Here is a 27500-nt window from a genome sequence, read left to right on the forward strand (position 1 = left end):
ACACACACACACACACACACACACACACACACACACACACACACACACACACACGCACACACATGCACAGTGCAGGAGACAGGGCAAAGGGGGGGGAGGTTAGGCATTGTGCAAAGCGCGTTTGGGGGCACAAAAGCCATTTGGTCACGCAGTTGCAGTTGCATTTAGACAGACGCACGCCTGCTCGGTCACAAGGCAGTGCGTATCGACGCCGTCGACACCAACAACGAGGCGCACCTTCAAGAACTCAACAGAGGCCGTGTCGTTTCGGCCAGTGAGCGTTGGGCCCATCACAAAGGCAGGGTTGATGGTCACAAGCGTGTACTTGTCTTGTTGCTGCAGCAAACCACATGCGCGTGCGTCAGTGTGTGTGCGTGTGTGTGTGAATGAATGTGTCTGTGTAAATGTGTGTGTGTGTACGTGGGTGTTTGCATGCATGCACATCACTTCATGCAGGACAAACGCCACACAAGGACACGTGGCAGAGGTGCAAATGGGTGCAACACGATGCAAGTGGATGCAAATACGGCAGAGTGCAGCAGGGGCTACCTCGGCCATCTTCCATGCCGCTTCCTCAGCACGGCGCTTGCTGAGCGAATACGCTCCATCCTAAAAGGGTGAAGGAGGAAGGGAGTGTTAACAGGCTGGGGGGAGGGCATATCGAACGCGCAGCCAAACAGCTGCTTGCTTGCAAGCAGCCGCCACACAACACACACACACACACACACACACACACACACACACACACACACACACATGACAGGTGGTCACTCACGCTGAGGGTAGAGGTACGGTTCCAGTCGTCCTCTGTGAACGGGGTGTCCTTATCATCGGCATAGCCTTCCACCGCCGCACACGACGATGTGAGCACCACGCGCTCCACGGAATCAGCCTTGGCCACGGCGTTGAGGACGTTCTCTGTGCCCTTCACCGCGGGGATCACAAAGTACTCCTCGGGGCTGCCGCGCTGTGGGTGCGTTGTAAGTCAAGCAAGAATCGGAACGGTTGTGAGTAGTGTGTGTGTGGCGTGTGGCGTGTGGCGTGTGGAGTATGAGCATGCCGGTTTGCCTGCCTTTCCTGGCTGTCCTGCTTGGCTTGCGTTGCGGTCTTCGGTCAGTGCGCCACGTGACACGCACACAAATACACACACGCACCGCCTGCAGCTGAAAGGGGCTTGCGGTGTGCAGGACGTATTTGCAGCCCTTGACAGCCTCGTCGAAGCTGCCTTCGTCCAGCAGGTCCGCCTTGACAAGCTCCAGTCGGTCTGCAGCTTGGGCCTTGGTTGGCAATCAATCCCACAGATTTGTAGCATGAGCTGTGGCACCAATCATAAGCTACACGACAAACAACGTCAAAAGCACACTCTCACACACACTCACTCGATCACGCACTCACACACACTCACTCACTCACACTCACACACTCACACACACTCACTCACACTCACACACACACACACACACACTCACTCACTCACTCACGCACACACTCACACACGCACTTTCTCCCATACCTTCTCGGCGATGGCCATCAAGACTTTGGTCTTGGCTTCGTTGGACGGGTCACGCACCGTGCCCCGCACATGGTAGCCAGCCTCCAGCAGTTGCTGCACAATGTGCGTGGCAATGTAGCCTGCGTGTTTGTTGATGTGTGCGACATGCAGTGTTGGTGCACGGTGTGAGCCAAGTGTATGAGACAACTGGCGCATAACCAGGTGGTGGCGGCCCTAGCCCTCGCTCAGCCACGTACCAGAGGCGCCGGTCACACACACTCGCTCAGCCATCTTGCTTGCTTGCTTTGCTTCTTGTGTGCCGTGATGCTGTGATATGGGGTGTCTTTGTTTGTTGCTTGCTTCAGCTGTTGTGTGCTGTTGCGCTTGATGACGATAGTGTTGCAGGTGGATTCGTTGCACTTTTAATGGCGACCAGTCAAAAAAGGGAGGTTGCACAACAAAGTGAGTGGTCTCGCAACACATGCTCACAATGGCTGCAGTGTGTGCGCGGGCACGGCTGCCATCGCCTCTGCCCAGTGCACTGCCTCTTCCACTGCCGTGATTTCGCCTGGGACGTGTGTGAGTGTGTGAGTGTGTGTTGTATGTGTGCGTTGTGTGTGTGTGTGTGTGTATGTGTTGTTGTTGTTGTTGTTGTTGTTGTTGTTGTTGTTGTTGTTGTTGTTGTTGTTGTTGTTGTTGTTGCGTCGTACATCCATGATGCATGTGTGTATGCTTCCGTGCGCTTGATAGCCAGGCATCTACATGCCGGCCACAAAGCACGCTACGATAGCAGAGACATCACACGCACACTTAGCCATTTCCCTCACACTGCCCTCACTCACTGATGCCGTGGGTGGTGAGCTGGCGTTTGCCGCGAAACACGGTGACGGCGCCCCACGCGAGCACGTGGCATCCCAACTCCAGGTTGAACCGTGCGTGCCGCTCGCTCTCATCCTGACAAGAACGAGGCGGTGTGTGTGTGTGTGTGTGAGTGTGTGTGTGTGTGTGTGTGTGTGTGTGTGTGTGTGTGTGTGTGTGTGTGTGTGTGTGAGTGTGTGTATGTGAGTGAGTGAGTGAGTGAGTGAGTGAGTGAGTGAGTGAGTGAGTGAGTGAGTGACAGAGAGAGAGAGAGAGACAGACAGACAGAGAGACAGAGAGAGACAGAGAGAGAGACAGAGAGAGACAGAGTGAGTGAGAGTGAGTGTGTGTGTGTGTGTGTGAGTGGAAGATGAGGGGATGCCTATGCGTGCGTTCAGAGCTCGAGCATGAGCAGAAGTAGTCAGATGTCAAATAGGAAGGCAAGGACCAGTTCAAGCAGAGAAACCATATCATGGGTCCAGTGTTAGCACACCATCCCCACCACACATCATACCCGTCGCCAGACGATGCAGGGCACCTCTGCCGTCCCATCGTCCACTTTTCATGCAAAGGCGACAAAACATGATTTTGATGACAGGCGGGGGAGGGGACAAAGAGAAAGTGTGTGTGTGTATGTTCAATCAACAAGGACATTGGAGACAGAGACACATGCGCCACAACTCCAGCACCAATGAAATCCATCCCAAATCGAAGTAAACACACATACACACAGAAACACACAGACACACACAAAAGCAAGCGCATACAGCAGCACCTTTGTAGGCGACAAAGTGGGTTCCTTTGTCGACTTCCGTCACGATTCCAGCGAGCATGGCCAACCGCACGTGGCGTCCATTTGGCAAACAAAGGCCATTGCCACCACCTCGAATTGGCAATGCACACACAAAGAAAGCAACAAGCATATGAGGAGCAAGTACAGGAAGTGTGTGTGCGTGCGTGTTTGTAGCGAGTGTACGCAATGCCACACACACACACACACACACACACACACACACACACACACACACACACACACACACACACACACACACCGCTTTCGTACTTCCAGTGCTGCCTACGCCTCGGCCTTCTAGGAACGGCTTGAGGAGTTGCACATGGATGCCAAGCAGCCGCACGTACGCGCTGCGCCTTGTCATGACGGCAGTGGCATCACCATGACGCCTGCCACCACCACCATCGCCGCCACTGTCCTCCGCCATCCAACAACAGACAACGGCAGTTGGCAAAACCCGTTGTGGCAAAAGTCACCCAAGAGTGGGCAAAATCAGCGTGTGTTGGTAAAATCAACTGCAACGAGCACAAGAGACACGAACAAGACACTGACGATGGATCCCGCTGTGCGAGCGGCAAGGGCCGCACTGGCCAAGAACCCACTGAACGTGGGCGCCTGGAACGAAGTGCTTCGTCTCTCCGTGGTGGGCACGATGTGTGTGTGTGCACGTGTATGTGTGTGTGCATGTGTGTGTGTGCGTGCATGTGCGTGTGAATACGTTGATGTGACATGCACAATGCACACGTGAACACGTGAGCGCCGACTTGGACTGCAATCTACATGCCACACGAACACTCACACGCATACACTCACACACTTGCACACATTCACATACACGTGCACACAAACACACACACACACTCTCACTCACTCACACACTTGCACATACACGTGCACACAAACACAACACTCCACAAACTCACTCACTCTCACGCAAACATGCCCATTCATCGTCGCTGCTGTGCCGACGACAGAGGGAACCGCCCGAGAAGCGCCGAGAGGTGTTCGAGGAATACCTCGAACTTTTCCCCACAAGAGCCAGCGTGTGGCGACAATACATCGAGTTCGAGATTGCGCACAAGTACGCATGCGTCGAGTGGAAGCATGCGCGGGGGGGGGGCGTTGAGTTGCTTGGTGCTGTGAGCATGTTTGTGGGGCCTTGCCCACCCCTTGCTCTCTGCATTGTCATGTTTCACTCACCCGCATGGATGTGGTTCATCTGGCGCGGCTTTCGTAGGCACTATGAGCAAACCAAAGAGCTCTTCAAGCGATGCTTGATGAAATGCCCCTTCATCGGCCTGTGGGAGCTGTACATCAAGTTTCTCGAAGACACCAACACCCCGCGCGAGGAAATGGTGTGTGTGTGTGTGTGTCGTGTGTATGATTGTATGTGCATGCGCGTTGATCTCCCGATCATTGCACGCATAACCTTTGTATCCGCTTCTCTGCGATTCACACACGTGCCGCGTCCAGCTGTCTGCGTTGAAGCTGGCCGTGGACACAATGAAGCCTGATATCGACTCCTACAGTCTATGGCGAAAGTACATCAACCTCTTCAAGGTACGTGTGTGTATGTGTATGTGTATGTGTATGTGTATGTGTATGTGTATGTGTATGTGTATGTGTATGTGTATGTGTTGTGTGTGTGTGTGTGTCCACGTGCGCATTTGCGCACCGTTCTTGCGCATGCACCACGTGCTACTGTTGACAGCTGTCACCCACACACTGCAGAATGAGCCGACAGATGGCAAACGGCCCCACGAGGTTTCCCGCCTCACCATGGACACCAGATCACTCTACCAGGTACATGCGTTTGTGAGTGAGTGAGTGCATGTGTGTGTGTGTGTATGCATCCGCGCTCCTCCATGCATTTGTTGTTGATTATGACCACCGGTTTGCACGCACGCTGCGAGCCATCATCATCATCATCATCATCATCATCATCATCATCATCATCATCATCATCATCATCATCATCATCATCATCATCATCATCATCATCATCATCATCATCATCATCATCATCATCATCATCATCATCATCATCATCATCATCATCCTCAACATCATCATCATCATCATCATCATCATCATCATCTCTCTGCGTGTACGTACACACGTGTCCGTGTGGCAGACGAGCATTGCGCTGCCCCATCGCGGTGTCGACAAGATCTGGAAGGAGTACCTTGACTGGGAAACGGTTGGTATCTCCGCACAAGGACACGCACGTGTGCCTCTCTCTCTCTCTCGTGTGTGTTTCTTGTGTGTTCACATGTGTGTGTGTGTATTTGTTCTTGGACTCAACGATGGATATGATGATGCGCCCACACGCTCACACACATGCACACACGCGCACACGAACGCGTTTTTGTGATGTCGTTGGTGGCAGAACATGAACCAAGCCATCGCCTCCAAGTACACCAAAGAAAAGGGACCGCTTCACTCGAACGCACGGTACCCCACTTGCACGTTGAAGTTTACTCGTGTGTGTGTGTGTGTGTGTGTGTGTGTGTGTGTGTGTGTGTGTGTGTGTGTGTGTGTGTGTGTGTGTGTGTGTGTGTGTGTGTGTGTGTGTGTGTGTGTGTGTGTTCGAGATTGCACGAGATGTCATCTACAGACCTTTCAGCACGTCCCACTCATCATACCCACCCATGCATACACACATCCCACGCATCACCCATGCACTCACCCGCGATGCCCCCCTCCCAATTTGCCACTGCTGCCTTTGGTGGTGTACAGGGCGGTGACGGCAAAGATTGAGCAGCTGTGCCGGCGCCTGCGCAAGGACTTCCCGTCGCTGCCACCAGAGATGCGCGATGGTATCCTTGCCGAGCAGCAGCGGCTGTGGGAGCAGCTGGTGGCGTACGAGCGCAGCAACCCGCTCAAGCTGGACCACGACCACCTCGTTGTGGAGCGCGTGTACTTTGTCTACCGCCAGTACCTGCTCTGCTTCAACAGATACCCAACGTACGTCGTGATGATGATGATGATGATGATGATGATGATGATGATGATGATGCTGCTGCTGTTGTTGTTGTTGTTGTTGTTGTTGTTGTTGTTGTTGTTGTTGTTGTTGTTGTTGTTGTTGTTGTTGTTGTTGTTGTTGTTGTTGTTGTTGTTGTTGTTGTTGTTGTTGTGGTGGTGGTGGTGGTGGTGGTGGTGGTGGTGGTGGTGGTGGTGGTGGTGGTGGGAGGGTGCTGATTGGGGCGACGTCAGCTTGGTATTGTGTGACGGAGGTCAATGCTGCTGCTCACTCTCATCTTCATCGCTCCCATCACTCCATCGTCCTCATTGCTCTTATTGCCCCCACTGCTCTCCTCCCAGTGTGTGGTATGAGGCGGCCATGTATCTGCACGACGCTGCACGCGCCGCCCAGACGAAGGTTTGCTGCCAACACATGCGCACATATACACATGGAAACATGCACGTGTCATCGTCTGTGGGCCACACTGCCGATGCACCAGCCACCCGCAGTTGCAACGCCCGCGGTTGCCACGCCCGTACATGCAAACACACACACACACACACATGCAAACACACACACACACACACACATGCAAACACACACACACACATGCAAACACACACACACACACACACTTCCCCGGCTTGTCAGGGGGATACGGAGAGCGCTGAGCGGTGGCAGGGGGCGGCCAATGCGCTGCTGGCGGAGGGGCGGACCGCATGTCCTGCAGACCTCATCCTCCATTTTGCACACGCAGACCTCCTCGAAACACAGGCACGTGGTGGCGGTGTCTCATGGCGCCTTGGGCGGTGGTGGCGGCTTTTTTTTTTTTTTTTTTGGCGTGTTTGGGAGAGAAGTTTGTGCAGACGCAGTTTCACAATTTGGCTGCATCCAATGGTTCGCTCGCTCAAACTCATGCATGTCATGACCACTTACCCCTGCTTGCCTCCTCTGTCTTTGCTTGCAGGCAAACATTCCGGAAGCAAAGAAAATCTACAAATCGCTATTGGTGTGTTTGTGGATGACACACATACTCGCCTGAGGGATAGGGTACACGCACGCATGAACACAAACAAATGCAGCCACTCGCTTACTTGCTTACACACGCACACGCATACACGCCCACACACACGTTGATGTACACGCAACTGCAGGCGCAGCCAGATCTGCCCAACGCGACGCTCGTGTATGTGCAATTCCTCAAACACACGCGCAGAACCGAAGGCGTCAAGGCCGCGCGAGAGGTGCGAACTCCAACAGCACATGAGCCGCATTGATTGCTGGTGTTGAGTTGTGTGCGTGCGTGTGTGTTTGCGGTACGTGATTCTGTCATTGCGCATGTGCAAATACCTCATTTTCACACATGTGCACATGTGCACATATGTGTGTCTATTCCTTCAGGTGTTCAAGGCAGCGCGGTCTGACGATCGCGTCGACCATCACGTGTACACGGCGTCAGCCATGATGGAGCTCGCAAGGTTGAAATGATGACAACGATGGTGGTGGTGGTCGTGGTGGCTGTGCACGCACTGCACCTTTTGCCTGGCACGTGTTCGCATGCGCCCCACACCAGCGCTGTCATTGTCGCTCTTCCTCACAATAATGCACGTTCGTGTGTGTGTGTGTGTGTGTGTGTGTGTGTGTGTGTGTGTGTGTGTGTGTGTGTGTGTGTGTGTGTGTTGTGTGTGAGTATGTATGTGTGCGTGTGTACGTGCGTGGGAGTATAAACACACACACACACACACACACAACACACACACACACACACACACACACACACACACACACACACACACATACATACACACACATACATACATGCACACACACACACACATACATCCACACACACACATACATACACACACACACACGCACGCACGCACACACACACACACGCACACACTCACTTTCATCCTCCCCCGTCTGGTGTCCAGCGTCCCCGAGCTACGCCGATGCATTTCTGTCGTTCATGTCGTACATGGGCGACAGCAACAACACACGCGCCCTCTTTGAACGCTTCCTCGCTAAAGTGCCAAGTGAGTTGTTGTGGATGTGTGTGTCCGTGTCCGTGCACGTTTGTGTGTATGTGTCTGCGCCTGTGTCTGTGTGCGTGTCTGTGTCTGTGTGTGTCTCATGTGTCTCATTACTCCATGCACTCGCCGGACGTCCTGTATCCCACATGTTCTCCCCCTTCGCCCAACTCACCACCACCACCACCACCCTTCACCACCCTTCACCACCCCTTGCCCTCTCTCCAAAGGCGAGGAGGCCGGCAGCATCTGGGAGCGGTACATCAAGTTTGAATCCCTGCACGGCGACTTGTCGTCTGTGCTGCGATTGGAGCAGCGGCAACAGGCGGCGGACGAGGCGCTGCGGGTGCAGGCGGAGGTGGACGCCAACCGCGGGGTCACGCAGCGGCACGACGAACACACCATGGACCACCTCATGGTGCGACGATAACCGGCTGCTTTGACCTCTGTTTGTTTGTTTGTTTATTTGTTTGTTTGTTTGTTTGTTTGTGAGAAGATGTTGCAGTCTTGCTGCCGTTGTTGTGTGATTTTGTATCTTCCTTGGTCATGGTTTTGTCGTGCGTGCTTGCTGCATGTCCACCTCTGTGCATGCACCGCACTCCACCACATTTACACCACACTGTCCGCGCTCATCATCATCATCCCCAACCCGCGATGATCTGTTCCCCACGAAATGGTGACGATGACGACGACAGTCCCGCTACCGCTTCCGTGAGCTGCTGCCCTGCCCGCGCGAGCACATGTACCTCTTCCAGCAGGTCAGTGTGTGTGTGTGTGTGTGTGTGTGTACACGTGTGTGTGTACACGTGTGTGTGTACACGTGTGTGTGTACACGTGTGTGTGTGTGTGTGTGTGTTTGTGTACGCACGCATACGCACGTGCGTATGTGCATCACCGATGAGCCCTTTGCAGAGCAATACATATTGAACGCGTCACGCTCACCAGCACATGCATACGGACCGTTGCTTATTCTCGTGGCGTCAGGACCAGCCTTCCTCTGGCGCAGAGACAGGGAGTGCACCACCAGCCGGCTCTGCCATCGCTGCTGCCACCACCGCAACAGGGCCAGGATCAGCAGCAGCAGCACAGGCTGATGCGGGCGCCAACCTCGACGTCACCTTTGCAGCATATCCGACACCAGACACGTCCCAGGTGCTGTTCACGAAGCGTTATCACATGCGCACACAACTTGTCATACATCAACACACTGTCTACCATCCGTGCCCTTGCGCCCTTCTGACACACACACACACACACACACACACACACACACACACACACAGCGCCTCCCCCCCTTCACACGCTCCACACTCCACACACCCCAATCACACTCTCAAAGTTACTCCCTCTTCCCCCCCCCCCTCTCTCCCTCTCACTCTCTCACCCTCACTCACTCTTGACCACAGCTGATCCCGTTCAAGCCGGTGCTTGACCGTGACCCGGGCATGTTTCTCGTCCGCCCGCTTTCAGCTCCACGCCTGCAGCGAAGCACTAATTGTGTGCGTGTGTGTGTATGAGCGTGTATGAGCGTGTATGAGTGTGTGCCGTGTATGTATGTATGTGTGTATGTGTGTGTGTGCCATCGTGCGCGCTATGTTGGCGGAGTAACGTACCATGTGCACACAGCACACACACACACACACACACACACGCACACACACACACACACACACGCACACACACACACACACACACACACACACACACACACACACACACACACCAGGGTCCGCCGGTGGATACAGATGCGCTTCTTCGTCTGATTCGCGACACGAAAGATGTGAAGTGCACATCATCTGAGATGTCACACGCACAACGATCACACGTCGTCGCAAGCGAGGACATTGTAGTGGGGGCTGGCTGCAACGCTTCTCTCGTTGTTGTTCCCGTATCGATCTCAGTCGCTGGCAGCGACGGGATAAATTGTAGTCCCATATCGACTGCCCGCAAGCAACACCACCGCCGCTGCTGAGAGCAAGAGCAATCCAACACCCCTCGACAACCTCATCCATGGCCAACGAGGAAGAGCAAGCGCTGCTGAGCCGCGCTGCATGGATGTACCCACTGGCATCAAGGCAGGCCGTCTTGGACCTGATCTCAGAGCAGACGGAGGGCGTGTTTGGCGTGAGGTCAAGTGGCACATACCCAGGCTGCTTCGTCCTGTGTCTCAGGTACCGTTCCTGTTGTTGTTGTGGTGGTGGTGATGGAAGCGAGGAAGTTGATGATGGTGTGTGGCTGTGATGTGCGATGGGGGATGGGATGGGAAGACCTGGCTGGAACAAGCATGTGTACGCAGTCTTCATGTCACACGCACATATGTAACAACACACTCTCGCTCACTCACTCTCGCTCACTCACACTCTCGCTCACTCACACTCACACTCACTCACACTTACATACACATACGCACTCACACACACACACATACGCACATACGCGCACACACATAACTGCAGCGAGGCTGGCACACCACGAGAGTATCTGATCAAACGCCGCAGCGACGATGGCGCATACCATGTCGAGTATTCCAGGCATGCGTTCTCCTCTCTGCCCGATCTCATCGCCTATTACAGGTTTGCCGACGACGGTGGAGTGCGCCAAGCAATCGAGAATGCAATGGCTTGTTGTTTCTTTTTGTCTTTTGCGTTGTTTAGTTGTCTTGTGGACTGGGCTGGCAATCGATGTCCCATTGTGGTTTGCATCAATGTTGTTGTGCACTGTGCAGGTGTATCAGCGTGTCAGTGAATGGCGGGTCTTGACGTCTGTTGTCCCGAGCAGGCATGGACAGCATGTTAGCTGAGCTGCTCCACCGCTGTCTTTCCTGCACTCATGCGCTTGTTCACTCTGCTCGGAACTTGTGAACATGCAGCACACCCAAGGGCGCAAGTGACCTCAATGGTGTTGTCTTGCGGCTTGACATCCGACCAGTGGTAAGCCTGCTCCATGCTGCTTGGCCGTGCAGTGCTCGCCAATAGGTCAATGACCTACAGTCACGCATCCTTGTGGCTTACCAACATCCGAACAGCTTTTTTGCAAGTGCACATGTAAAGATGCACGGCTTCTCAACACAAAGTACACATTCACTCTTAACCTCTTAACCTTGCACACCACTCCCATTCATGTTCACGACACTCGCATTCATGTTCACGCTCACACACACATTCTCACACACATCCTCACACACATCCTCACACACACACACATACACATACACCCTCACACACACACACCCTCTCACACACCCTCTCAACCATCCCCCTCTGTTCCACATGCAAACGCGTTGCAGAGCACGCTTGTGCGACAGGTAAACTCGAGTGCTGATACGAGCTGGACCCATTCGTGGGGGTCTCCACAGCCCCAGCCGTCCCCGTCAACGGTGCATGATGTGAGTGGTGTCAGTGGCACAGGGGATAGCCAGCTGCTTTTGCAGCAAGACTACGCACAGCAGCCGCATGCACGGCAGCATTCAAACGCAGCACCGGCGCCACCACACTCACACGAGAGGCTGTCGCCGAGCACCGTGGGGTCCAGCACGCGCCTGGTTGGAACAGAGGTGCTGAGTCCAAGCCGCAGCAGATACGTACCCGATGAGCACGAGTACGAACACCTGCAGACGCAGTTTGTTGCCTCGTCCGATGTGACGAGTAGCGCAATTGCAACGCCCAACACCACAGGCGGCAGCACCGGCAGCCGTATGCACGGAAGCAGGCTGGTGCTGGTGGAAACCGACCCCTCCAGCGCTGCACTCTCGACCAGCCCGGCATCGCTGGTGTCCCCACAGGCCCCCGTCTACCACACCACCACAACCACGCAGTATTACTTTGAGCTGGAGCCCGTCGATGGCGAGTTTGACGATGATTTTGACCCGAGCGAACATCGTGGTGGTGTTGGCCCTGAAGCGCAAGCTCGGGACCCACCCGTTTCACTTTAGCCGCGCACATGTTGTCGTGTTGTTATTGTCGGTGACTTTGCTCGTGCATATGTGAGTGCTTTGGCATGCATGTAACGCGCAATTTGTTGCTTATTTGTTTCACACAAGACCTCATCCGCCTGCCCATCGTACTCGCATGTGTTCGTCTGGACGGCTATTGCATTTGCGTGCTGCACCACCTGTTTCGCCATGCGAAGTATGTTCTTGCTTTTCCTGCTGTCCGTGCTCGCCTGTGATTTTGCAATGCGCGCACGTGCATCGTTGTTCTTTCTTGTTGTTCCCCTGTTTGCTCTGTGTGGCCTTTTCCCTCTGTCCTCCCTGCTGGAGTACAACTGCGTATGCAAGTGGCCCACTCCTCCACTCACTCCAGCACTCATCAAGCATAAACGCTCGTTCGTGACAGAGGCAGGCAGGGGTCGTGCGGCGTCCATAGTTGTGGTGTGTTTGATGTTAACGGGAGAGACAAAAGAAGCACACAACGGGACAACAGACAGCAACAGAGGCTGAGGATGACTCAAAGGTTCAAAGAACTCATGTCATCACCGAACAATCTTGTTCGCATGCATGCAAACTGGGGAAGAGCGAATACATTGTCTGGGTGGAAGCGCAAGTGGACATGCACTGGAAGGAAGTTTGAAAATGTACGAAAGCAGACAAGCCGCAGGTCTTTGGTGTACGCATTTCCATGAATGATGAAACTGATGAAAGGACGCCACACCCACACCCACACCCACACACCCACACACACCCACACCCACACACACACACACACACACACACACACACACACACACGCACACACGCACGCACGCACAGAGTTAGCTGATGTAAGTGGGAATGAGGTCGAGCATCTCTTGCTCGGAGAAGATGTGGCCTTGCGCAAGCTTCTGGCCAATGTAGCCAAGAAGGCCGCCAAAGTCAATCGTCTTGTCGCTGACGTTTGCCTGGACAATGAGGCGGGCGCGCTCCGCCACAAATGGGTGTAGGCCAACAGGGAAGTCACTGCCAGGGGTGGGCACGCTGAAGCGGGCGTCGTCGTTCTGCCAGATTGGGGCGTTCAGCTTGCGCAGGGCCTCCGCGGATGCGAGGAAGGCAAAAGAGGACGCAAACACGTCGTCCACAAACAGCGTGGAGCCGTCGTTGGTGACGGGCGAGTAGAACTCATTGTACGTCGTCTCCGTGATGCTGGTGATGGCGACGGTGTACACAAAGCCGGCGTCGTCGTAGCGCACAAGGCGGTCGCCAACAACAAAGTCCTCTGCAAATATGAAGTCGCCGGCGGGCTTGGTGGTGGATGCGTTGGACACATCCACATCCTCGCCAGCGCGAAAGATGAAGTGGTCGGGGGTCGAGGTGAGCACACTGGCGTTACCGTCCTTGTCCGTGTAGTGCAGCTCCACAAAGGGGCTGGTCTTGTTGTGCTGGACGTTGATGAATGTCTTCATGTCGCAGTAGGCCAGGCTGTTGCCGTTCGAAGCCGACAAGCACAGCACATGGTCGCCAGTCTTGAGGTCGCGCAGCTGCACACGCTCTCCACTCTCCAAGATGACCTCGGCCCAGCCAGGAAAGCAGGGGGCGGTGGAAGGCGGGTCTGTGGCAATGAGTGGGCACAGTTGGGTGCTGTCAGAGGGGCGCGCGCTGCACACGTGAGTGAATGCGCCGTCCAGCTGGCCGGTTGTTACGCTGACGTTAACTCCTGTTTCCGAAGCGGCTTCCAAAGCAGCGTAATCAGCCCCGTACGTGCCATTTGAGAGCGCGATGCTCCAAAAGTCGTTCTCGGACGACGTGAGGTTCTCGTACATTGCAGCAGGGTTGCTCCGCAGCGCAACGCATCGGATGGTGTTGCCAGTGTCGATACCAATCACAGTGAACATGATGTGATCCCCATTCGTCAGCTCTGCCGTGGGAGTTGCCAATGTTGGGCAGGCTTGCGTTGTTGTTGTTGTTGTTGTTGTTGTTGTTGTTGTTGTTGTTGTTGTTGTTGCTGCTGCTGCTGCTGTTGTTGTTGTTGTTGTTGTTGTTGTTGTTGTTGTTGTTGTTGTTGTTGTTGTTGTTGTTGTTGTTGCTGCTGCTGTTGTTGTTGTTGTTGCCGTTGTGGTCGCTGCCGTTGTTGCCGAGGTAGCTGTGGTGGTGGTGGTTGTTTCCGCAAAGTCGCTGGTCATGTATGCGCACCGAGACCTGAGATTATGGTGTACCGCGAGAGAGGCGTACGTGAGTGCACGTGTGTTGGTTGGGGTGGCTGGAAGTGGGGCAAGCGCTGTGGAACAAGGGCTATGCTTCATTTGCCTGCAAGCACGGGCCTGCGAGCAAGCAAGTTTGGTGAGCGAGTCCCTTGCTGTGTGGTGGACTTACAGGCATGTAGCATTGGCCATGGGACAGCCCTGCACGCAGGCGGTGAGATCCGTCGTGCTCATCAGGTTGACATGATGGCCCAGCTGCACGACACACGTGCCGAAAGCCGTCAGGTTGCTGACATACTGAACACCGCAAAGATCGCAACAAACAACAGTTGAGGTGAGTAAGCACTGGAGGAACAGGATGACAGCAAGGTCAAAGCATCATGAGCTCATCAGCTATCAAGGGAATGGGGGCGCTGGAGTGCGCGCACGTAGATACGCACACACACACACACACCTGAGTTGCGCATTGCGAGGCGGAGGCTTGAAAGGCCTTGGCGGCAGCTGTGCCATTGTCATCCTCACTGCCATAAACGACGGCAAGGGGTACGGCAACGGCAGCACTCACCACCAGCATGACAGCGATGGCTGCAATCACAGGATGCGCCGCCAAGCAGCCGCTGGAGGAGGACTGAGACGCACTGCCCGCATTGCCGCTTTGTTGTTTGCCAACTTCGGGCATCTCAATCGAAACGGCTTGCTCCTGATCCTTGCCTCCCATTGTGGCTGTTACCCTGATTCCTTTGTCCTTGGTAGCTGCTTGGAGAAGGCTCGTTGGCTTGCTTTGGAGTGGGAGAAATAGGAAGGATTTGTTGAAGGAAAGACGTTCAACGGTGTTGTCAAAGTGGATGTGAGATTGATCACAGATGGAAGAAAGCCAGCACAAAGGGCAATGAAGAGGACAAACCGACTGGAGCAGTAAGTGTGGTCATGTAACACGTATCCGCCGTGGATTCCAACACTCACACGGCGACGCACCTGCTTTGCTGCTTTGCTGCTTTGCTGCTTTGCTTGCTTTGCTGCTTTGCTGCTTGCAGTGTTTGTGGCGTCGCAACTTGTATTGGAGGACAACAAAACTGCTGGTGATCGCAGCCGTTGTTGTTTTTCTCTCTCTGACGAGCGCTGATGTAACCGGCATGACGACGACGTGTTGCTGTGCTGCTGTGCTGAGCACTCCTCTTTCGTGGCGCGCAAACAGAAGGGACACAGCGTTCGTCACAGGTCCAGGCGGCCTTGAAGCGCGTTGAAGTGCGTTGAAGCGCGTGTGACGAGTCGGTAGGATTTGGAGTAAGAGCTTCAAGAACATACATTCACCGACAGCATAAACTATCCGGATTTGCGAAAACACGCTGCTTCTTGCCTGCAAACCACAAGCCAAAAAAACGACCGCGCTGCCTTGGTTTGTGGTTTGTCCGCGCACGCAACCCACCCACCCGCCTGAGGCGACCGACCAAGCAAGCAAGCAAGCAAGCAAGCAAGCAAGCGATCATCGTCCAACGAACCAAAAGAACACACACACACGTCCGTCCGTCCGTCCAGCACTCTCAGACAGACAGCCGGCTGGCATCATGAGCAAACGAGCGGTGAGATATGCTGATGTTGTGAATGACGTTCTGCATCTGACCTTCTTGCTTGCTGGCTCGTGTTGCCTGGTTGGTGTCTTCGACAACAACTACAACTCACCATCATCACACACACACACACATCACGCAACGCACCGCACAACAACGCACACAGGGAGATGACAGCATTCACGTGTTCAGGCCCAAGGGTGTGGAGATGCCCCTGTGCCTGCCTGACAACGACGACGACGACAATGCCGCCTGCTCAAGCAGCAGCAGCAGCAAGATGCACACGAAGGTGCGCACGTTGATGATGTGCGTGGCACATGTTCTGTGTTGCTGAACATGATGGCTAGATGACTGCATGGAGCGACAGCCGTGCGTTGCTCTCATCTCATGACACGTGTGCCTGTGCAAGTGTTCTCTAACGTTTGGCGCGCTTGCCTGTTGGAACGCAGGGTCCCGTATGTGTGTCGTGTGAACGAACGTTCCCGTCGTTGCTGTCGACGCGAACGTGTGAGGCCTGTGGCGCGCGCTTCTGTACCGTGTGCCTGAGCGTGATCAGCAGCAAGCTCGGAGACAGGTGGGAGTGTGTTGCCTGCCAACCACGTGCCCTCACCATTCCCGAGCCCCGCCGCTCCCCACGACGCGCAGCCCTGGTACGCGCACGTGAATGTATGTATGTATGTATGTATGTATGTATGTATGTATGTATGTATGTATGTATGTATGTATGTATGTATGTATGTATGTATGTATGTATGTATGCATGTATGTATGTATGTATGTTTGTATGTTTGTATGTGTGTGTGTGCCTGTGCGTGCGGGTGTGCTTGCGTGTTTGTTTGATATCTGTAAGCCTGTCCTCACGCTCCAGTCCTCCAACTTGTTGGTTCAACCCATCACCGCTTGAGCAGGCACGGCGCAAGGACGGCAGCCAGCAAGCCTCGTCGCCTGCAAAGCAACGCGCCAACACAAAGCGCATCCTGCACGACCTCAAGCAGTGCCATAGTTTAGAGCACCTTGGCATCCGTGTTGAAGTCACAAATGACATTAGCACATGGAACATCTCTCTCCTGCTCGATGTAGGGGTTTTGCTCAAGTCGCCTTTGCTTCTGTATCATGCTCCCCTTTCTCCCCGCGAAACACACACACGCACGCACGCACACATGAACACACACACGCACACACACATATACATGCACGGACACATCAGCTCACATCTCACGTTGTTGCTCGCTGCCCCCTGCACCTCAACGGTTGCCGTCTTCTTCGCCACTGCCAGGATGGAAGCATGTGCTCGTGTCTGCTTGTGTTTCGGGAGGATTATCCGGCCACAGCACCACTCGTGCGTGTGCTCTCGCCGCACCACGCCACCGCACTCAAGATGCGCACCGAGATGGTCAGCCCGGACGGATGGAGCTGGTGAGTTTCCGCCGCGCATGTGTTCTTTGGCTTGGCTTGATTTCATTTGGGCGTTGTGTTGGTTGGGCGTTGTGTTGGTTGTCTGTTACTGCATGTCCGCTCTTTTAAAACAATCTTACCTGTGTCTCACCATCCCCTTCTTCCCCAAAACACACACACACACACACACACACACACACACACACACGTACACACACACACACACACACACACACACACACACACACACACACACACACACACACACACAGCCTGAGCTTCCTGCTTGAAGGGACGCGGCGATGGTCTTCTGGAATTGATGTTCCCGCTGTGCTCGTCTGTTTGCGTGCACAGCTCTCAGCAGCCCTGGCCCAGCGCTGACACGCGTGCGTGTGTGCACGCGTATGCCTAAAGTCCATTGTAGATGCATGTACTTCTCCCAGTTTCCCTTGTGTCTGTGTTTCCGTGCTGTCATATCCTTCTTCCTTTCCTTGATACCACACACACACACACACACACACACTAGCTAGCATTGCTGTTGATATTACGCCCACATCCTCCCCCCTTTATGATTGCTGCTGCTTGTATTGTGATGATGAATGATGTAAACGATGCTATTGACACCAAGTGGACGGGACACATGGTTTATGATCACTGCTGGAACCGAACCGAAACGAATGGAGTTAAGGGTCTAAGCTGGGTATGCACATGACACACACACACACACATACACACACACACACACACACACTCACCTCCATATTTTCATGTGTTTCGAAGTTTGGCGTCTTGTTTGGTAGCTGTTACCAAGGCTAGTGTGGACACACGCATGTGAGGTGGCAATAGGACAGACCCCAATAGGACCAAAAGGCGTATCTTGTCGAGAGTACTGTTTCTTCTCTAAGCTAAGGTACTGCCCCTATGTGTTGAGTATTGAGGACCTCGGTTACATCTCCCCATCGTCCGACCGCGTATCTGATTAGGACACACACACACACACTACACACACACACACACACACACACACACACATATTGTCATGTGTTGCGAAGGTTGCCGTCTTGTTTGGTAGCTGTCACGATAGGCAAGTGTGAACACACGCATGTGAGTTTGAAAGGGCCACGAATGCATACACAGACACAAACAGACACAGACACACACACAGACACAAACAGACACAGGCACAGACAGGCAGACACACACACACACACACACACGCATGCGTACGTACCGAGGCGCCTGCTTGTGCGGCGGTCAATGAAGCGGAAGAGCTCTTCTCGCGTCATCTCGCGAACAGTCGACGAGGTCGACAACACCGACGATGACGATGCTGACGATGGCAACGGTGGCGGCGATGATGACGATGATGCCATGGAGATGGATGATCGTGAGTTGGCGCGAGTGGTGGTTGCGGTGGTCAATGCGGTGCTGGGCGCGGAAACAGCGGTACCTGGCGATGAGCTGCGGTCGCCCTCACCGCAACCACTCCTGTTGTCTACATTGACCTGCGTCCCTGTGCGAGCCGCCCTGTCTTCGGACGGAGACGCCACACCACTGCTCATGCCACTCTCGCGTCCGCCACTGCTGCGCTGTTCTCTCAGCGGCGGTGGGGACGACGGTGCTGGCGAGCTCCTGTTTCCCACCAAATTCTCCCCTGTTGAGGCAGTCGGCACCTGAGATGGTGCTGTGCGTCCGTGTGCCGTTGTGTGCGCAGCACGCGAGCGAGCGCGGTCCTGCCGCTCCATCGTGGCCATGATCGTGGCCATCTTCATCATGGACGCCGCTGTTGGTGCACGTTCCCGCAGCGCCTTTGCGTGCGCATCCCTCAGCTTGGCCAGTTTTGCGGCATCAAAGAAGTCTGCACCACCAACCAAGGGGCCCTTGCGCATGCGTGCGCTTCTTCCTCTACCATCATCGCCATCGCCACCGCTGTCACTGTCATCACCCGCCCAATGTCGTTGTCGTCGTTTGTGCTGCTGTTGTTGCAGCTGCAAGAGGCGCCTGCTTCTCCGTCGTGGAAGCTGTCGCTGCAGTCGCTGTTGCTGCTGCTGTTTCAGGTTTTGCTCGCCCACCACTGCTGCTCTTTTTGCGAGTGCCACTAGCATCACCATCATTCTCATCACCACCATCGCCACCACCACCACTGTCATCACCGCGTCGTCCGTCTTCGTCACTGTCAGCTTCGTCATCGCCATCGTCACCACCACCGCCACCAACAGCCATGCTGGCGTGATCACTAGTGGTGCCGGTGCTGCTGGTGCTGCTGCTGGCGGTGGTCTGGTGAGCGGTCGAAGCGCGTCTCCGTGCGACCGATTGCACACGCAACTGCTCGGCCTGCAGGAACACCTTCAGCTTGTCAAAGTCTCTGTTGAGGATGGAATCGTCCAACACGCGCCCAAAACGGTGGAGCAAATCACGGTGATCCTGTCAGCACACGCACGAGTGAGTGTATGCATCAGTGTGCATGTGTGTATGCATTTGTGTGCGCGAATCAGTGTGTGTGTGTTTGTCCACGTGTATGTGTGGGTGTGTGTGTGTGTGTGTCCGAGGGTGTACAAAGGCAAGCATGTTTGACGATGCGAGGGTACATGTACACACGTGTATGCATTGTGATGTGGCAGCAGTACAATGGGGGAGGGATGGTTGTGGAAAACTGAGCAATCAAAACTACAGCTCGCGACCTTATTCCCCTCCCCCCAGTCGACACGCACAAGCGCATGCCTTAGCTCATGCAGCCGTCAACGCCTCAACACCTACTGCCTCACACTCACGTGCACGCCATGGCTCCCATACCTGCGACAGGGTTGTGAAGCGATGGGTGGTTGCGAGGATGCGTCGGACATCGGCGATTGCCGTGAGCGCGTTTGGATACGCACGCGAGCGCAGCCGGTCTTCAAACGTCTTCACTGTGCACGCGCTCAGAGCGAACGACACCTTGCCCTGTTGAACACACGCGCCACAAACAAACATGAATGAAAACAGTCACATCAATACACGCTATCACAGAACCGCACGTCACAAGCGAACATGGCCAACCCAGCGGACAAGACCAACCCAGCAGACACGGCAGCCTCGACACGCACGCACACACATACATATATAAATACAAACACAGTCAAACTACTCAACACAGTCAAACACACACGCACAAACACACACACACAGACAAACTACTCAACACAGTCAAACACACACACACACACGCACACACACACACGCACGCACGCACACACGCACGCACACAGACACAATACCGCAGCCTTGCTCACCTGAAGGTCGAGGTTGGTGCGGGTCCGCGGATCGAGGAGTGCACCCTGCTGTTGAAGAAGTTGCAATGATGGCAACAAGTAGGACAACAGATTGTCATATTCATCAAACGTCCATTGTGGCATCTCCCCCACTTTTGCCTTCTTCGTCACACCGTCCGCACGAGTTGGCTTCTGTTCCTTCTGGGTTTCTTCGCGCGCTTTTGCCACCGCAATCTCATCGCCCGTCTCATTTCCACTGGAGCTGGCGTCGCTCATGAGAGCTGCATTCCGGCTTGCCGCTGCCGCTGTGGCTGCCGTTGTGGATGACAGCGCGTGCCGCATGAGTGCAAATGACCACGGCCCTTTCGCGCCCATCGCAGCTCCCACACGCATTGGCGGTGCACGTCCATCCACGCCGCCCTCTCGGACGCCTTGGGGCTGCATATCTCTCTCCGAAGTTGTTGTGACGGTCGAACCGGCCCTGCTGGTGGTTCCGTCTGTACAATTTACGCTGCTGCTGCTTCGGCGGCGGCGTTGGCGGCTGCTTCTTCTCCGCTTCTTGCCCTCGTGCACGCGCTCGGCAGCGCGCTGATCATCGCTCGTGTCCATTGCAGTTGTCACTCCTGTGCTGTGCGGAGGCGTTGTGGGCGGCAGCTGTCTCCCTTCTAGCAGCATCACACTGCGAACGGCACTGGTAGTGGTGTTGGTGCCACCGACGCTGGTGTTGTTGTCTGCAGCATCCCTGCCATCATCATGAGGGCCATGGTCGTTGCTGTTGCCGCTACGGTTCGAGTCTGTTGAGTGAGGTTCCACTTTCACCTTCATTGTTGGTTTCTGATGCTGCTGTTCCCACTTGGCGCCCCTGATCCATTGTGACCACTGACGTCGTTGCTGCTCCACCATCTGCAGATACACTGCCTCCATCCCCACGCATTGTTGTTGTTGTTGTTGTTGTTGTTGTTGTTGTTGTTGTTGTTGTTGTTGTTGTTGTTGTTGTTGTTGTTGTTGCTGTTGTTGTTGTTGTTGTTGGTCTGCTGTGTCAGCACCACTCTCTTGTCCGCCGTCAAGCACCTGCCTCATGCCTGCCCACGCTTCAGCTGACACAGGTGCGCAGGCGTGGAACATACGTCGCCAGTACACTTCCTGGTGCCACTGCTGCAAAAGGCTGTGCGGAGGAGGTGGGGCTGTCGGGGGCACATAGAGCACGCACGACTCGTCTCGCCTCGCATCACAATCATCAAGCAGATCACTGCGCAACCCTGCAGTCGTTGCCGTAGCTGCTGTAGCTGCTGTCGTTGTCGCTGAGGTTTTGCTTGCGTTGTTTGCGCCCATCTCCTCGTCCTTTTGAAGGTGCTTTGACGGACCTTGCTGTTGATCGTCACGTTCATCTCCACGTCTACCCGCAGCCCTGGATGCCGCATCACCAACCTTATCGCCAGCACCGTCGCCACCGCCACCACCATTGTCATCGTCATCGTCATCATCGTCGCTGCTGTCACCGTCACCACCACCACCACCATCACGAACCAGATCAAGCACCAGCCGTTGCATGCCAAACACGTCCAGCTGCACCTGGTGCATATCATCGTCATCCTCTGCTTGCGCACTCCCTGCACTTGTGCCCTGCGTGGTCGCAGTGTTTGTTGCCTGTGCTTGCTCCTGCCCTGTCTGCCCTTGCTCGTCCACCATGTCTCCATCAGCCGTTTGGTTGTGTGCGACATTGCTGCCATCCTCCTCCCCCATTTCCAATCGCTGCATCACCTCTGTAGCAATTCGTAGCGAGCGAAGCGCAAACTCATCTTTGATGCCTTGGCTCCCCTCTTTGCCCTTACTGCCGCCGTAACTGGAAGCACGACAATTGCGCTTCTTGCTGCTGCTGCTGCTGCTGCTGCTTCCGCGACCGCCCGTTTTGGCAGCGGTGGCTTTGACAGTGGTTGCGCCGCTACTCTTCATGCCACTGCTGCTAGGATTGCTCTTGCCACTCTTGCTGCTGCTCTTGCTGCTGCTACTGCTGCTCCTCTTCTTGCTGGTGGAATTGCTGGCGGCGCTGTTCGCTGAAGCCTTTGATGCCTGTCGGGGTAGCCTGGGAACGATGGGCCTTGGCGTGAGGTACCGCGTGCTGCTGCGGCGAGTGGCAGACGATGAGGAAGAGGAAGAAGAGGACGAGGAGGAAGAGGAAGAGGAAGAAGAGGAAGCGACGGAGGAAGAGGACCGTGTTGATGCTGCCGATGATGACGACAAAGACGATGCAACGGAGGACGTTGAGGAGCGAAGAGCGCGGGCACCGGCAATTCGTTGTGAGCTGCGACGTTGACGTGCCGTCTCGCCACCACTGCTAGGAGCCCTGTTGCTGGCACTCCCCGACTGCCGCGTCGGCACCTCTGGCTGTTGTCTCTTCTTTTTCTTCTTCATCTTTGTGTTTGCCAGGACGCAGCTCGCAGTTGTCTCCGTGGGCGTGACCTCAGCACTGCTGCCACCGCTGCTGCTTCGAGTGGCAGGCACTGTGTTTGTGGTGATGCGCTTGTTGTCGTTTGCTGCTGACTGTCTGATCTGCTTCTTAGCTGTTGCCGCTGCACCCGCCAGCGTTTTGGCCTGCTTCGTTTGCTTCCCATCGTCGCCACCGTCATCCACACGGCGCAAGCTCGCTTGGCTCAACCTTCGCTTGTACGGCTGCTTGGGTGGTGGCCCTTGGACTCGCTTGTCCCACTCCTGCTGCTGCGGCTCTTGTCGCTGTTGACCCTTACTGTGCTTCTGCTTCTTCTTGTTCTTCTGCTGTTGCTGGCGCTGTTTCTCCTTCGTTTTCGTGTTCGGTTGTTGCTGGTGCGGACGCTCTTCCTGTGCCTGCTCTTGCTGTCGTAGGGCGGTCGCCAGCCTTCGCGAGCTTCTTCGTCTTGACAAGGCGCTTCCACCACCACCACCACCACCACCACCACCACCACCACCACCACCACCACCACCACCACCATCATCATCATCATCATCATCATCATCATCATCATCATTGCCACCACCAGTGGCATCACCTCCATCATCCACAATGGCAGCATTCTCGTCACCATCGTCATCAGCGTCGTCGTCATCATAAGCACCCTCGGTGCCGTCACGGCCGCTCCTGCGGTTGCGCTGGTTTGTCGACCGCCTGCCTCTGCTGCTACTGCTGTGACGTTGCTGGGTATCTGTTGAAGTGTTCTTTGGCCGGCGACTGCGAAGGCGACGAGCCAAACTTTCGCGCGGTGATGAAATCGGAGACAGGACAAGCGGGGGCCTGCTGGTATCAGACATATTCAAGATGCTCACCTGAACATCCACCAAATCCTCCTCCTCCTCCTCATCATCATCATCACCACCATCGCCATCAGCAACACCACCGGCAACACTCTCACCACGTGCATCAACATGTTGTTGCCCGCTGCTGCCAACTTTGCCGTGGTCACGCCTGCTTCGATTGGCGCTGCTTGATGCTGCTGCGGTGGAAGCTGCGTCTGACTCTTGGTTGCGGCCCTTCGACAGCGGGCTGAAGAGGCGGCGCAAGCCCTCATACCCCGACGGCACAGACATATCCGGTGCATCAGGAAAGGACAGGGGCAGGCGGTGGTCTTGCGGTGACACGTGTGGGCGCAGTGGCGACAGCTCCCTGTGTCCGTTCAGCCACCCCAAGCCAGGCAGGTCTGCGACACTGTCGTAGTTGTTGTCTTCATCGCCAACAAGGGCACCACCGTCAGCGATGGGTGCTGCCGCGCCCAGGTGAGTGTCAACAAACAAGGCACTCATGTCCTCCACGGTGGCCTCTTCTTCCAGCAGCCGTTGTTGTTGTTGTTGTTGTTGTTGTTGTTGTTGTTGTTGTTGTTGTTGTTGTTGTTGTTGTTGTTGTTGTTGTTGTTGTTGTTGCTGCTGCTGCTGCTGCTGCTGCTGCTGCTGCTGCTGCTGCTGGTGGTGCGAATCATCCTGTGTAGGGCGACCGCTGGCATGACTGTTGCCCGTCATCATCTCCTCGCCATCCTCGTCTTCGCCAGCGGTGACCATCAACGCCACTGCGTCCGACGTTGTGGCTGTCGTCTGCCGGCGGCGTGGGTGTGCTTGCGACGCCGTCATCGTGGCAGACGAAGATGATGCCGTTGTGCTTGTCTCCGCCAGCGAGCGACCTGCAAACACGCTAGTGTATCCGCCGCCAGCGTTGTTGAGGTCTGGGTCTGTGCTTGGCGTTGCGTACTTGCTGGCGTTCACAACTTCCAGAAACGCCTCCGCAGCAACGTGGTTGCCATCAGCACGCAGCAGCTCCGTCAAGCACGCGACAACGGCATCCGCATGAGCGTGCGAGCCATGCCGTGGCCCGTCAGCACCATGAACACGGTCAACACCAACGTCATCATCGTTGCCGTCGCCGTCGCCAGCTTGCGTGCGGTCTTGCACCCGGCCGCGTCCTCTCTCTAGCGATTGAGTCACCTGCGGGGGAATAGCAGACCTGCTGGTGTTGCCGGCACCATCAACAGTTTCAACGGCATCAGCGCCAGCGTCAGCATCATCGTCGCCGTCATCGTCATCATCGTTGTAATCGCCAGAGTTGTCGCCGCTGCTGCCATGCTGGTTCATGTAAGTGGCGCTTCTCTGCAGTGCTGCGCGCATTGCTGCTGCAATTTTAAATGAAGGGGACAACGCAGGCGCCACATGTTGTTGTTGTTGTTGTTGTTGTTGTTGTTGTTGTTGTTGTTGTTGTTGTTGTTGTTGTTGTTGTTGTTGTTGTTGTTGTTGTTGTTGCGTGGGCGGTCCGGCGGTGTTGGCTGCTTGCGAACTGCTGGCACCGCTGCTGTTGTCATTGTTGTTGATGCAGTCAGCGCCATGTGATTGAGAGGTGTGCCGAACGGCAAGGGCCGAGCTATCTACCAAACCGCTCCCACCCCCACTTCCGCTGCTGCTGCTGCTGCTGCTGCTGCTGCTGCTGCTGGTAGTGGTGGTGGTGGTGCGCAGAACACGAACGGTGCCGGGAGGGGCGTGGCGGTGGTCTGGTTGTTTTTGCGGAGTGTTGAATTTGGGCGCGTGACCCTGCAACACATCTGGGGGCGACAGCAATGCCCAAGATCGCACACTGCTCCCGTCTCCCTCATCCCCGTTTGCAGTGAGTTGCGCCGGCTGCGTGTCAGCGGCTGATGACGCCACGCTGCTGCTCGCTGCATACACGCTACCAAGCAGAGACAGCGATTGGGCTTGCGATAGCGGCGGTGGTGGCGGAAGACGCGGTGGTGGTGGAGGAAAGGGTGCTGTGGTCGCTGGTGCAGCAACGATCGTGGCGCTCGTGCAGGTGGCATGAGCTCCGCTGCGTGCAGATGCGTGTAGTTGTGGCCGAGACAAGACAGTAGGTGTCTGTGGTTGATTCATGTGCGGAGGCTGGGAGGCTGCCTCAGAAAGAGTCTGTGGCTGTGGCTGTGGCTGTGGCTGTGGCTGTGGCTGTGGCTGTGGCTGTGGCTGTTGCTGAAGGGGTGCCGGTGAGGGGTAAGGTGTCGCCGTATACGTGGCAGCAGTGGTCCATCCTGGCGCGGACTTGACAGCACCCACACGAAGTTGCTGTTGCTGGCGACATGCATCACACGCACACACGGCAAGCTGCTGCTGCTGCTGCTGCTGCTGCTGCTGCTGCTGCTGCTGCTGTTGTTGTTGTTGTTGTTGTTGTTGTTGTTGTTGTTGTTGTTGTTGTTGTTGTTGTTGTTGTTGTTGTTGTTGTTGTTGCAGGTATCGGTGGTACTGTTGCTGCTCGGAGTACGTGTGCTGTTGATAGTACTGACGGTACACCTGCTGGTGCTTTTGTTGTTTCATCGCTTGCTGCAGCAACTGCTGCTGCGTGCCGATGTGGGTTTGTCGCTGTCTGCCAACAGGTCCTGATTTGGCACGTGCAAACGAAGAGGACGTGCTTTGCTGTGCAAGGGGCGTCGATGTTGGCACTCGCGCGAGCGCTTGAGCTGAGGGCTGGTTCATCCATGTTGGCGTCATGGACGGGGCGACCGGCAGAGGCGGTTGTTGGGGCTGTGGCTGAGGTGGCGCTGGCGTTGGCCCTTGCGCTCCTGCCTCCCATCGCCGCCGATCCTCCGGATACAGCGGAAAGTGTGTCTGCTGCTGCTGCTGCTGATGATGATGATGACCTTGTTGTTGTTGTTGTTGTTGTTGTTGTTGTTGTTGTTGTTGTTGTTGTTGTTGTTGTTGTTGTTGTGTTTGTGTGGGTGGCACGGCGGAGGGAGCACTCACGGTGTGGCGGGCAAGCGCACCAACCGCGCTTGGGACGGCGGTTTCATGCTTGTTTTCACTCGATTGCCTCCTCCAAGGTGCAGCAGAGGACGATGACAACGATGCTGCTGTTGCTGTTGCTGCTGTAGTTGGTGGTGGTGGTGGTGTTGTTGTATTTGTTGTTGTTGGTGTTGCTGTTGGTGTTGTAGTAGTTGTTGTGGTTGTTGTTGGTGGCTTGTTCATGGTTCAGGATGAACCGTCTACCCGTTTCAACACGCAGGGCGTGGCGGAGACAGCGCTTGTGCGTGCTGCTTCAAGTCATGTGCAGGTGTCAACGGCAAATACAGGGAATTGCCTTTCCCTGTGCCTCGACCCAGTTTGCAGCTGCAGGCGTGCTGCTCGGCGACCTAGGGCGTTGATAGATTAGTCGGGAGGAGGATGAAGCGAGCTGCAGCGCCGACGCTTGGCTGGTGGGTGGGCTTGTCCTCGAGCGGAGTGGATGGGTGGTTGGATGGTGGTTATCAGCTACGCACGGGAACGAAGGGGAGCTGCGGAGCGGCGAAGAATGAACCTTGGCGTTGATGTGCATTGCTGTTGTTGCTGTTCGATCAGCGGACGATCTGACGATGGCTGGTTTGGTGGTTGGAGTACAGGTCTACAGGTGGAAGGGCTCCACTTGCCCGCACAAACTGCCATCCGCTCTATTCCGCGCCCCGTCCCGTCTTGTAGATGAACAAGGGTGGTCTGTGCATGCTGGGTCAGATGCGTTGTCATAGCCGGATCAGCAGCGAAGGTGGGGAAGAGCCACGGGCGGTCGAGGGTGG

At 55.3% G+C, this 27500-nt stretch overlaps 12 protein-coding genes across 12 annotated transcripts in view; 4 read left to right on the top strand and 8 right to left on the bottom strand.

Moving 5' to 3' along the window:
• Positions 1-1947, bottom strand: part of PTSG_12676 (uncharacterized protein) — a 3450-nt gene extending 1503 nt beyond the window's left edge. The window contains exons 1-6 of the mRNA XM_004991027.1: positions 1750-1947; positions 1514-1632; positions 1155-1277; positions 776-967; positions 550-609; positions 193-336 (exon numbers count right to left, since the gene is read on the bottom strand). Coding sequence (XP_004991084.1) covers positions 193-336; positions 550-609; positions 776-967; positions 1155-1277; positions 1514-1632; positions 1750-1783 — 672 coding nt within the window. The 5' untranslated portion in view covers positions 1784-1947. The remainder of the gene's footprint in view (positions 1-192; positions 337-549; positions 610-775; positions 968-1154; positions 1278-1513; positions 1633-1749) is intronic.
• PTSG_12677 (uncharacterized protein) lies at positions 1899-3645 on the bottom strand. The gene is made up of 5 exons (XM_004991028.1): positions 3414-3645; positions 3126-3233; positions 2865-2908; positions 2335-2446; positions 1899-2060 (listed from the first exon to the last, which is right to left on the bottom strand). Exons 1-5 carry the CDS (start codon positions 3568-3570, stop codon positions 1978-1980), a joined length of 504 nt encoding a protein of 167 aa, XP_004991085.1. The 5' UTR covers positions 3571-3645; the 3' UTR covers positions 1899-1977.
• Positions 3603-7596, top strand: PTSG_08065 (uncharacterized protein; the record flags this gene model as incomplete). Its single annotated transcript, XM_004991029.1, has 13 exons — positions 3603-3786; positions 4118-4224; positions 4381-4498; positions 4617-4703; positions 4875-4946; positions 5278-5343; positions 5533-5597; positions 5883-6110; positions 6468-6525; positions 6760-6882; positions 7076-7117; positions 7263-7352; positions 7510-7596. Exons 1-13 carry the CDS (start codon positions 3697-3699, stop codon positions 7594-7596), a joined length of 1233 nt encoding a protein of 410 aa, XP_004991086.1. The 5' UTR covers positions 3603-3696.
• Positions 7597-8044: 448 nt separating this feature from the next.
• Positions 8045-9941, top strand: PTSG_08066 (uncharacterized protein; the record flags this gene model as incomplete). The annotated part of the gene is made up of 6 exons (XM_004991030.1): positions 8045-8147; positions 8372-8559; positions 8837-8899; positions 9126-9293; positions 9548-9638; positions 9868-9941. Exons 1-6 carry the CDS (start codon positions 8081-8083, stop codon positions 9939-9941), a joined length of 651 nt encoding a protein of 216 aa, XP_004991087.1. The 5' UTR covers positions 8045-8080.
• A 134-nt stretch (positions 9942-10075) lies between these two features.
• On the top strand, positions 10076-12473 carry PTSG_08067 (uncharacterized protein). The gene is made up of 4 exons (XM_004991031.1): positions 10076-10312; positions 10598-10714; positions 11011-11071; positions 11428-12473. The coding sequence occupies exons 1-4, from the start codon at positions 10152-10154 to the stop codon at positions 12070-12072; spliced, it is 984 nt and encodes a 327-aa protein (XP_004991088.1). The 5' UTR covers positions 10076-10151; the 3' UTR covers positions 12073-12473.
• Positions 12474-12890: 417 nt separating this feature from the next.
• PTSG_08068 (uncharacterized protein) lies at positions 12891-13874 on the bottom strand (the record flags this gene model as incomplete). The annotated part of the gene is made up of 1 exon (XM_004991032.1): positions 12891-13874. One exon carries the CDS (start codon positions 13872-13874, stop codon positions 12891-12893), a length of 984 nt encoding a protein of 327 aa, XP_004991089.1.
• An 89-nt stretch (positions 13875-13963) lies between these two features.
• PTSG_08069 (uncharacterized protein) lies at positions 13964-14970 on the bottom strand (the record flags this gene model as incomplete). Its single annotated transcript, XM_004991033.1, has 3 exons — positions 13964-14194; positions 14460-14549; positions 14707-14970. 3 exons carry the CDS (start codon positions 14968-14970, stop codon positions 13964-13966), a joined length of 585 nt encoding a protein of 194 aa, XP_004991090.1.
• Positions 14971-15705: 735 nt separating this feature from the next.
• On the top strand, positions 15706-17851 carry PTSG_08070 (uncharacterized protein). Its single transcript, XM_004991034.1, has 6 exons — positions 15706-15832; positions 15987-16109; positions 16270-16470; positions 16729-16896; positions 17097-17236; positions 17488-17851. Exons 1-6 carry the CDS (start codon positions 15818-15820, stop codon positions 17594-17596), a joined length of 756 nt encoding a protein of 251 aa, XP_004991091.1. The 5' UTR covers positions 15706-15817; the 3' UTR covers positions 17597-17851.
• Positions 17852-18252: 401 nt separating this feature from the next.
• PTSG_08071 (uncharacterized protein) lies at positions 18253-19104 on the bottom strand (the record flags this gene model as incomplete). Its single annotated transcript, XM_004991035.1, has 2 exons — positions 18253-18287; positions 18447-19104. The coding sequence occupies 2 exons, from the start codon at positions 19102-19104 to the stop codon at positions 18253-18255; spliced, it is 693 nt and encodes a 230-aa protein (XP_004991092.1).
• A 52-nt stretch (positions 19105-19156) lies between these two features.
• On the bottom strand, positions 19157-20739 carry PTSG_08072 (uncharacterized protein; the record flags this gene model as incomplete). The annotated part of the gene is made up of 3 exons (XM_004991036.1): positions 19157-19639; positions 20009-20155; positions 20485-20739. 3 exons carry the CDS (start codon positions 20737-20739, stop codon positions 19157-19159), a joined length of 885 nt encoding a protein of 294 aa, XP_004991093.1.
• Positions 20740-21539: 800 nt separating this feature from the next.
• PTSG_13261 (uncharacterized protein) lies at positions 21540-25153 on the bottom strand (the record flags this gene model as incomplete). The annotated part of the gene is made up of 2 exons (XM_004991037.1): positions 21604-25153; positions 21540-21560 (listed from the first exon to the last, which is right to left on the bottom strand). The coding sequence occupies exons 1-2, from the start codon at positions 25084-25086 to the stop codon at positions 21540-21542; spliced, it is 3504 nt and encodes a 1167-aa protein (XP_004991094.1). The 5' UTR covers positions 25087-25153.
• A 1551-nt stretch (positions 25154-26704) lies between these two features.
• Positions 26705-27500, bottom strand: part of PTSG_12678 (uncharacterized protein) — a 1068-nt gene continuing 272 nt past the window's right edge. Inside the window, exon 1 of the mRNA XM_004991038.1 lies at positions 26705-27500. This exon is cut by the window's right edge and continues 272 nt beyond it. Within this exon, the coding sequence (XP_004991095.1) occupies positions 27202-27500 (299 nt within the window). The 3' untranslated portion in view covers positions 26705-27201.

Source organism: Salpingoeca rosetta (genome assembly GCF_000188695.1).
Source record: "Salpingoeca rosetta unplaced genomic scaffold supercont1.21, whole genome shotgun sequence".
In the NCBI taxonomy this organism is placed as follows: domain Eukaryota; class Choanoflagellata; order Craspedida; family Salpingoecidae; genus Salpingoeca; species Salpingoeca rosetta.

Excerpts from the sequence above, each read along its gene's own strand:
- PTSG_12677 (XM_004991028.1), bottom strand. The coding sequence starts at position 3,570 with ATGGCGGAGGACAGTGGCGGCGATGGTGGTGGTGGCAGGCGTCATGGT. Across the intron at positions 3,234-3,413 it reads AGGCGTAGGCAGCACTGGAA|GTGGTGGCAATGGCCTTTGT; the intron begins GTACGAAAGCGG and ends TGCCAATTCGAG. Across the intron at positions 2,909-3,125 it reads CCACTTTGTCGCCTACAAAG|TGGACGATGGGACGGCAGAG; the intron begins GTGCTGCTGTAT and ends TTGCATGAAAAG.
- PTSG_08067 (XM_004991031.1), top strand. The coding sequence starts at position 10,152 with ATGGCCAACGAGGAAGAGCAAGCGCTGCTGAGCCGCGCTGCATGGATG. Across the intron at positions 10,313-10,597 it reads TGCTTCGTCCTGTGTCTCAG|CGAGGCTGGCACACCACGAG; the intron begins GTACCGTTCCTG and ends ACATAACTGCAG. Across the intron at positions 11,072-11,427 it reads GGCTTGACATCCGACCAGTG|AGCACGCTTGTGCGACAGGT; the intron begins GTAAGCCTGCTC and ends AACGCGTTGCAG.
- PTSG_08070 (XM_004991034.1), top strand. Across the intron at positions 16,897-17,096 it reads ACATCTCTCTCCTGCTCGAT|GATGGAAGCATGTGCTCGTG; the intron begins GTAGGGGTTTTG and ends CGCCACTGCCAG. Across the intron at positions 17,237-17,487 it reads AGCCCGGACGGATGGAGCTG|CCTGAGCTTCCTGCTTGAAG; the intron begins GTGAGTTTCCGC and ends ACACACACACAG.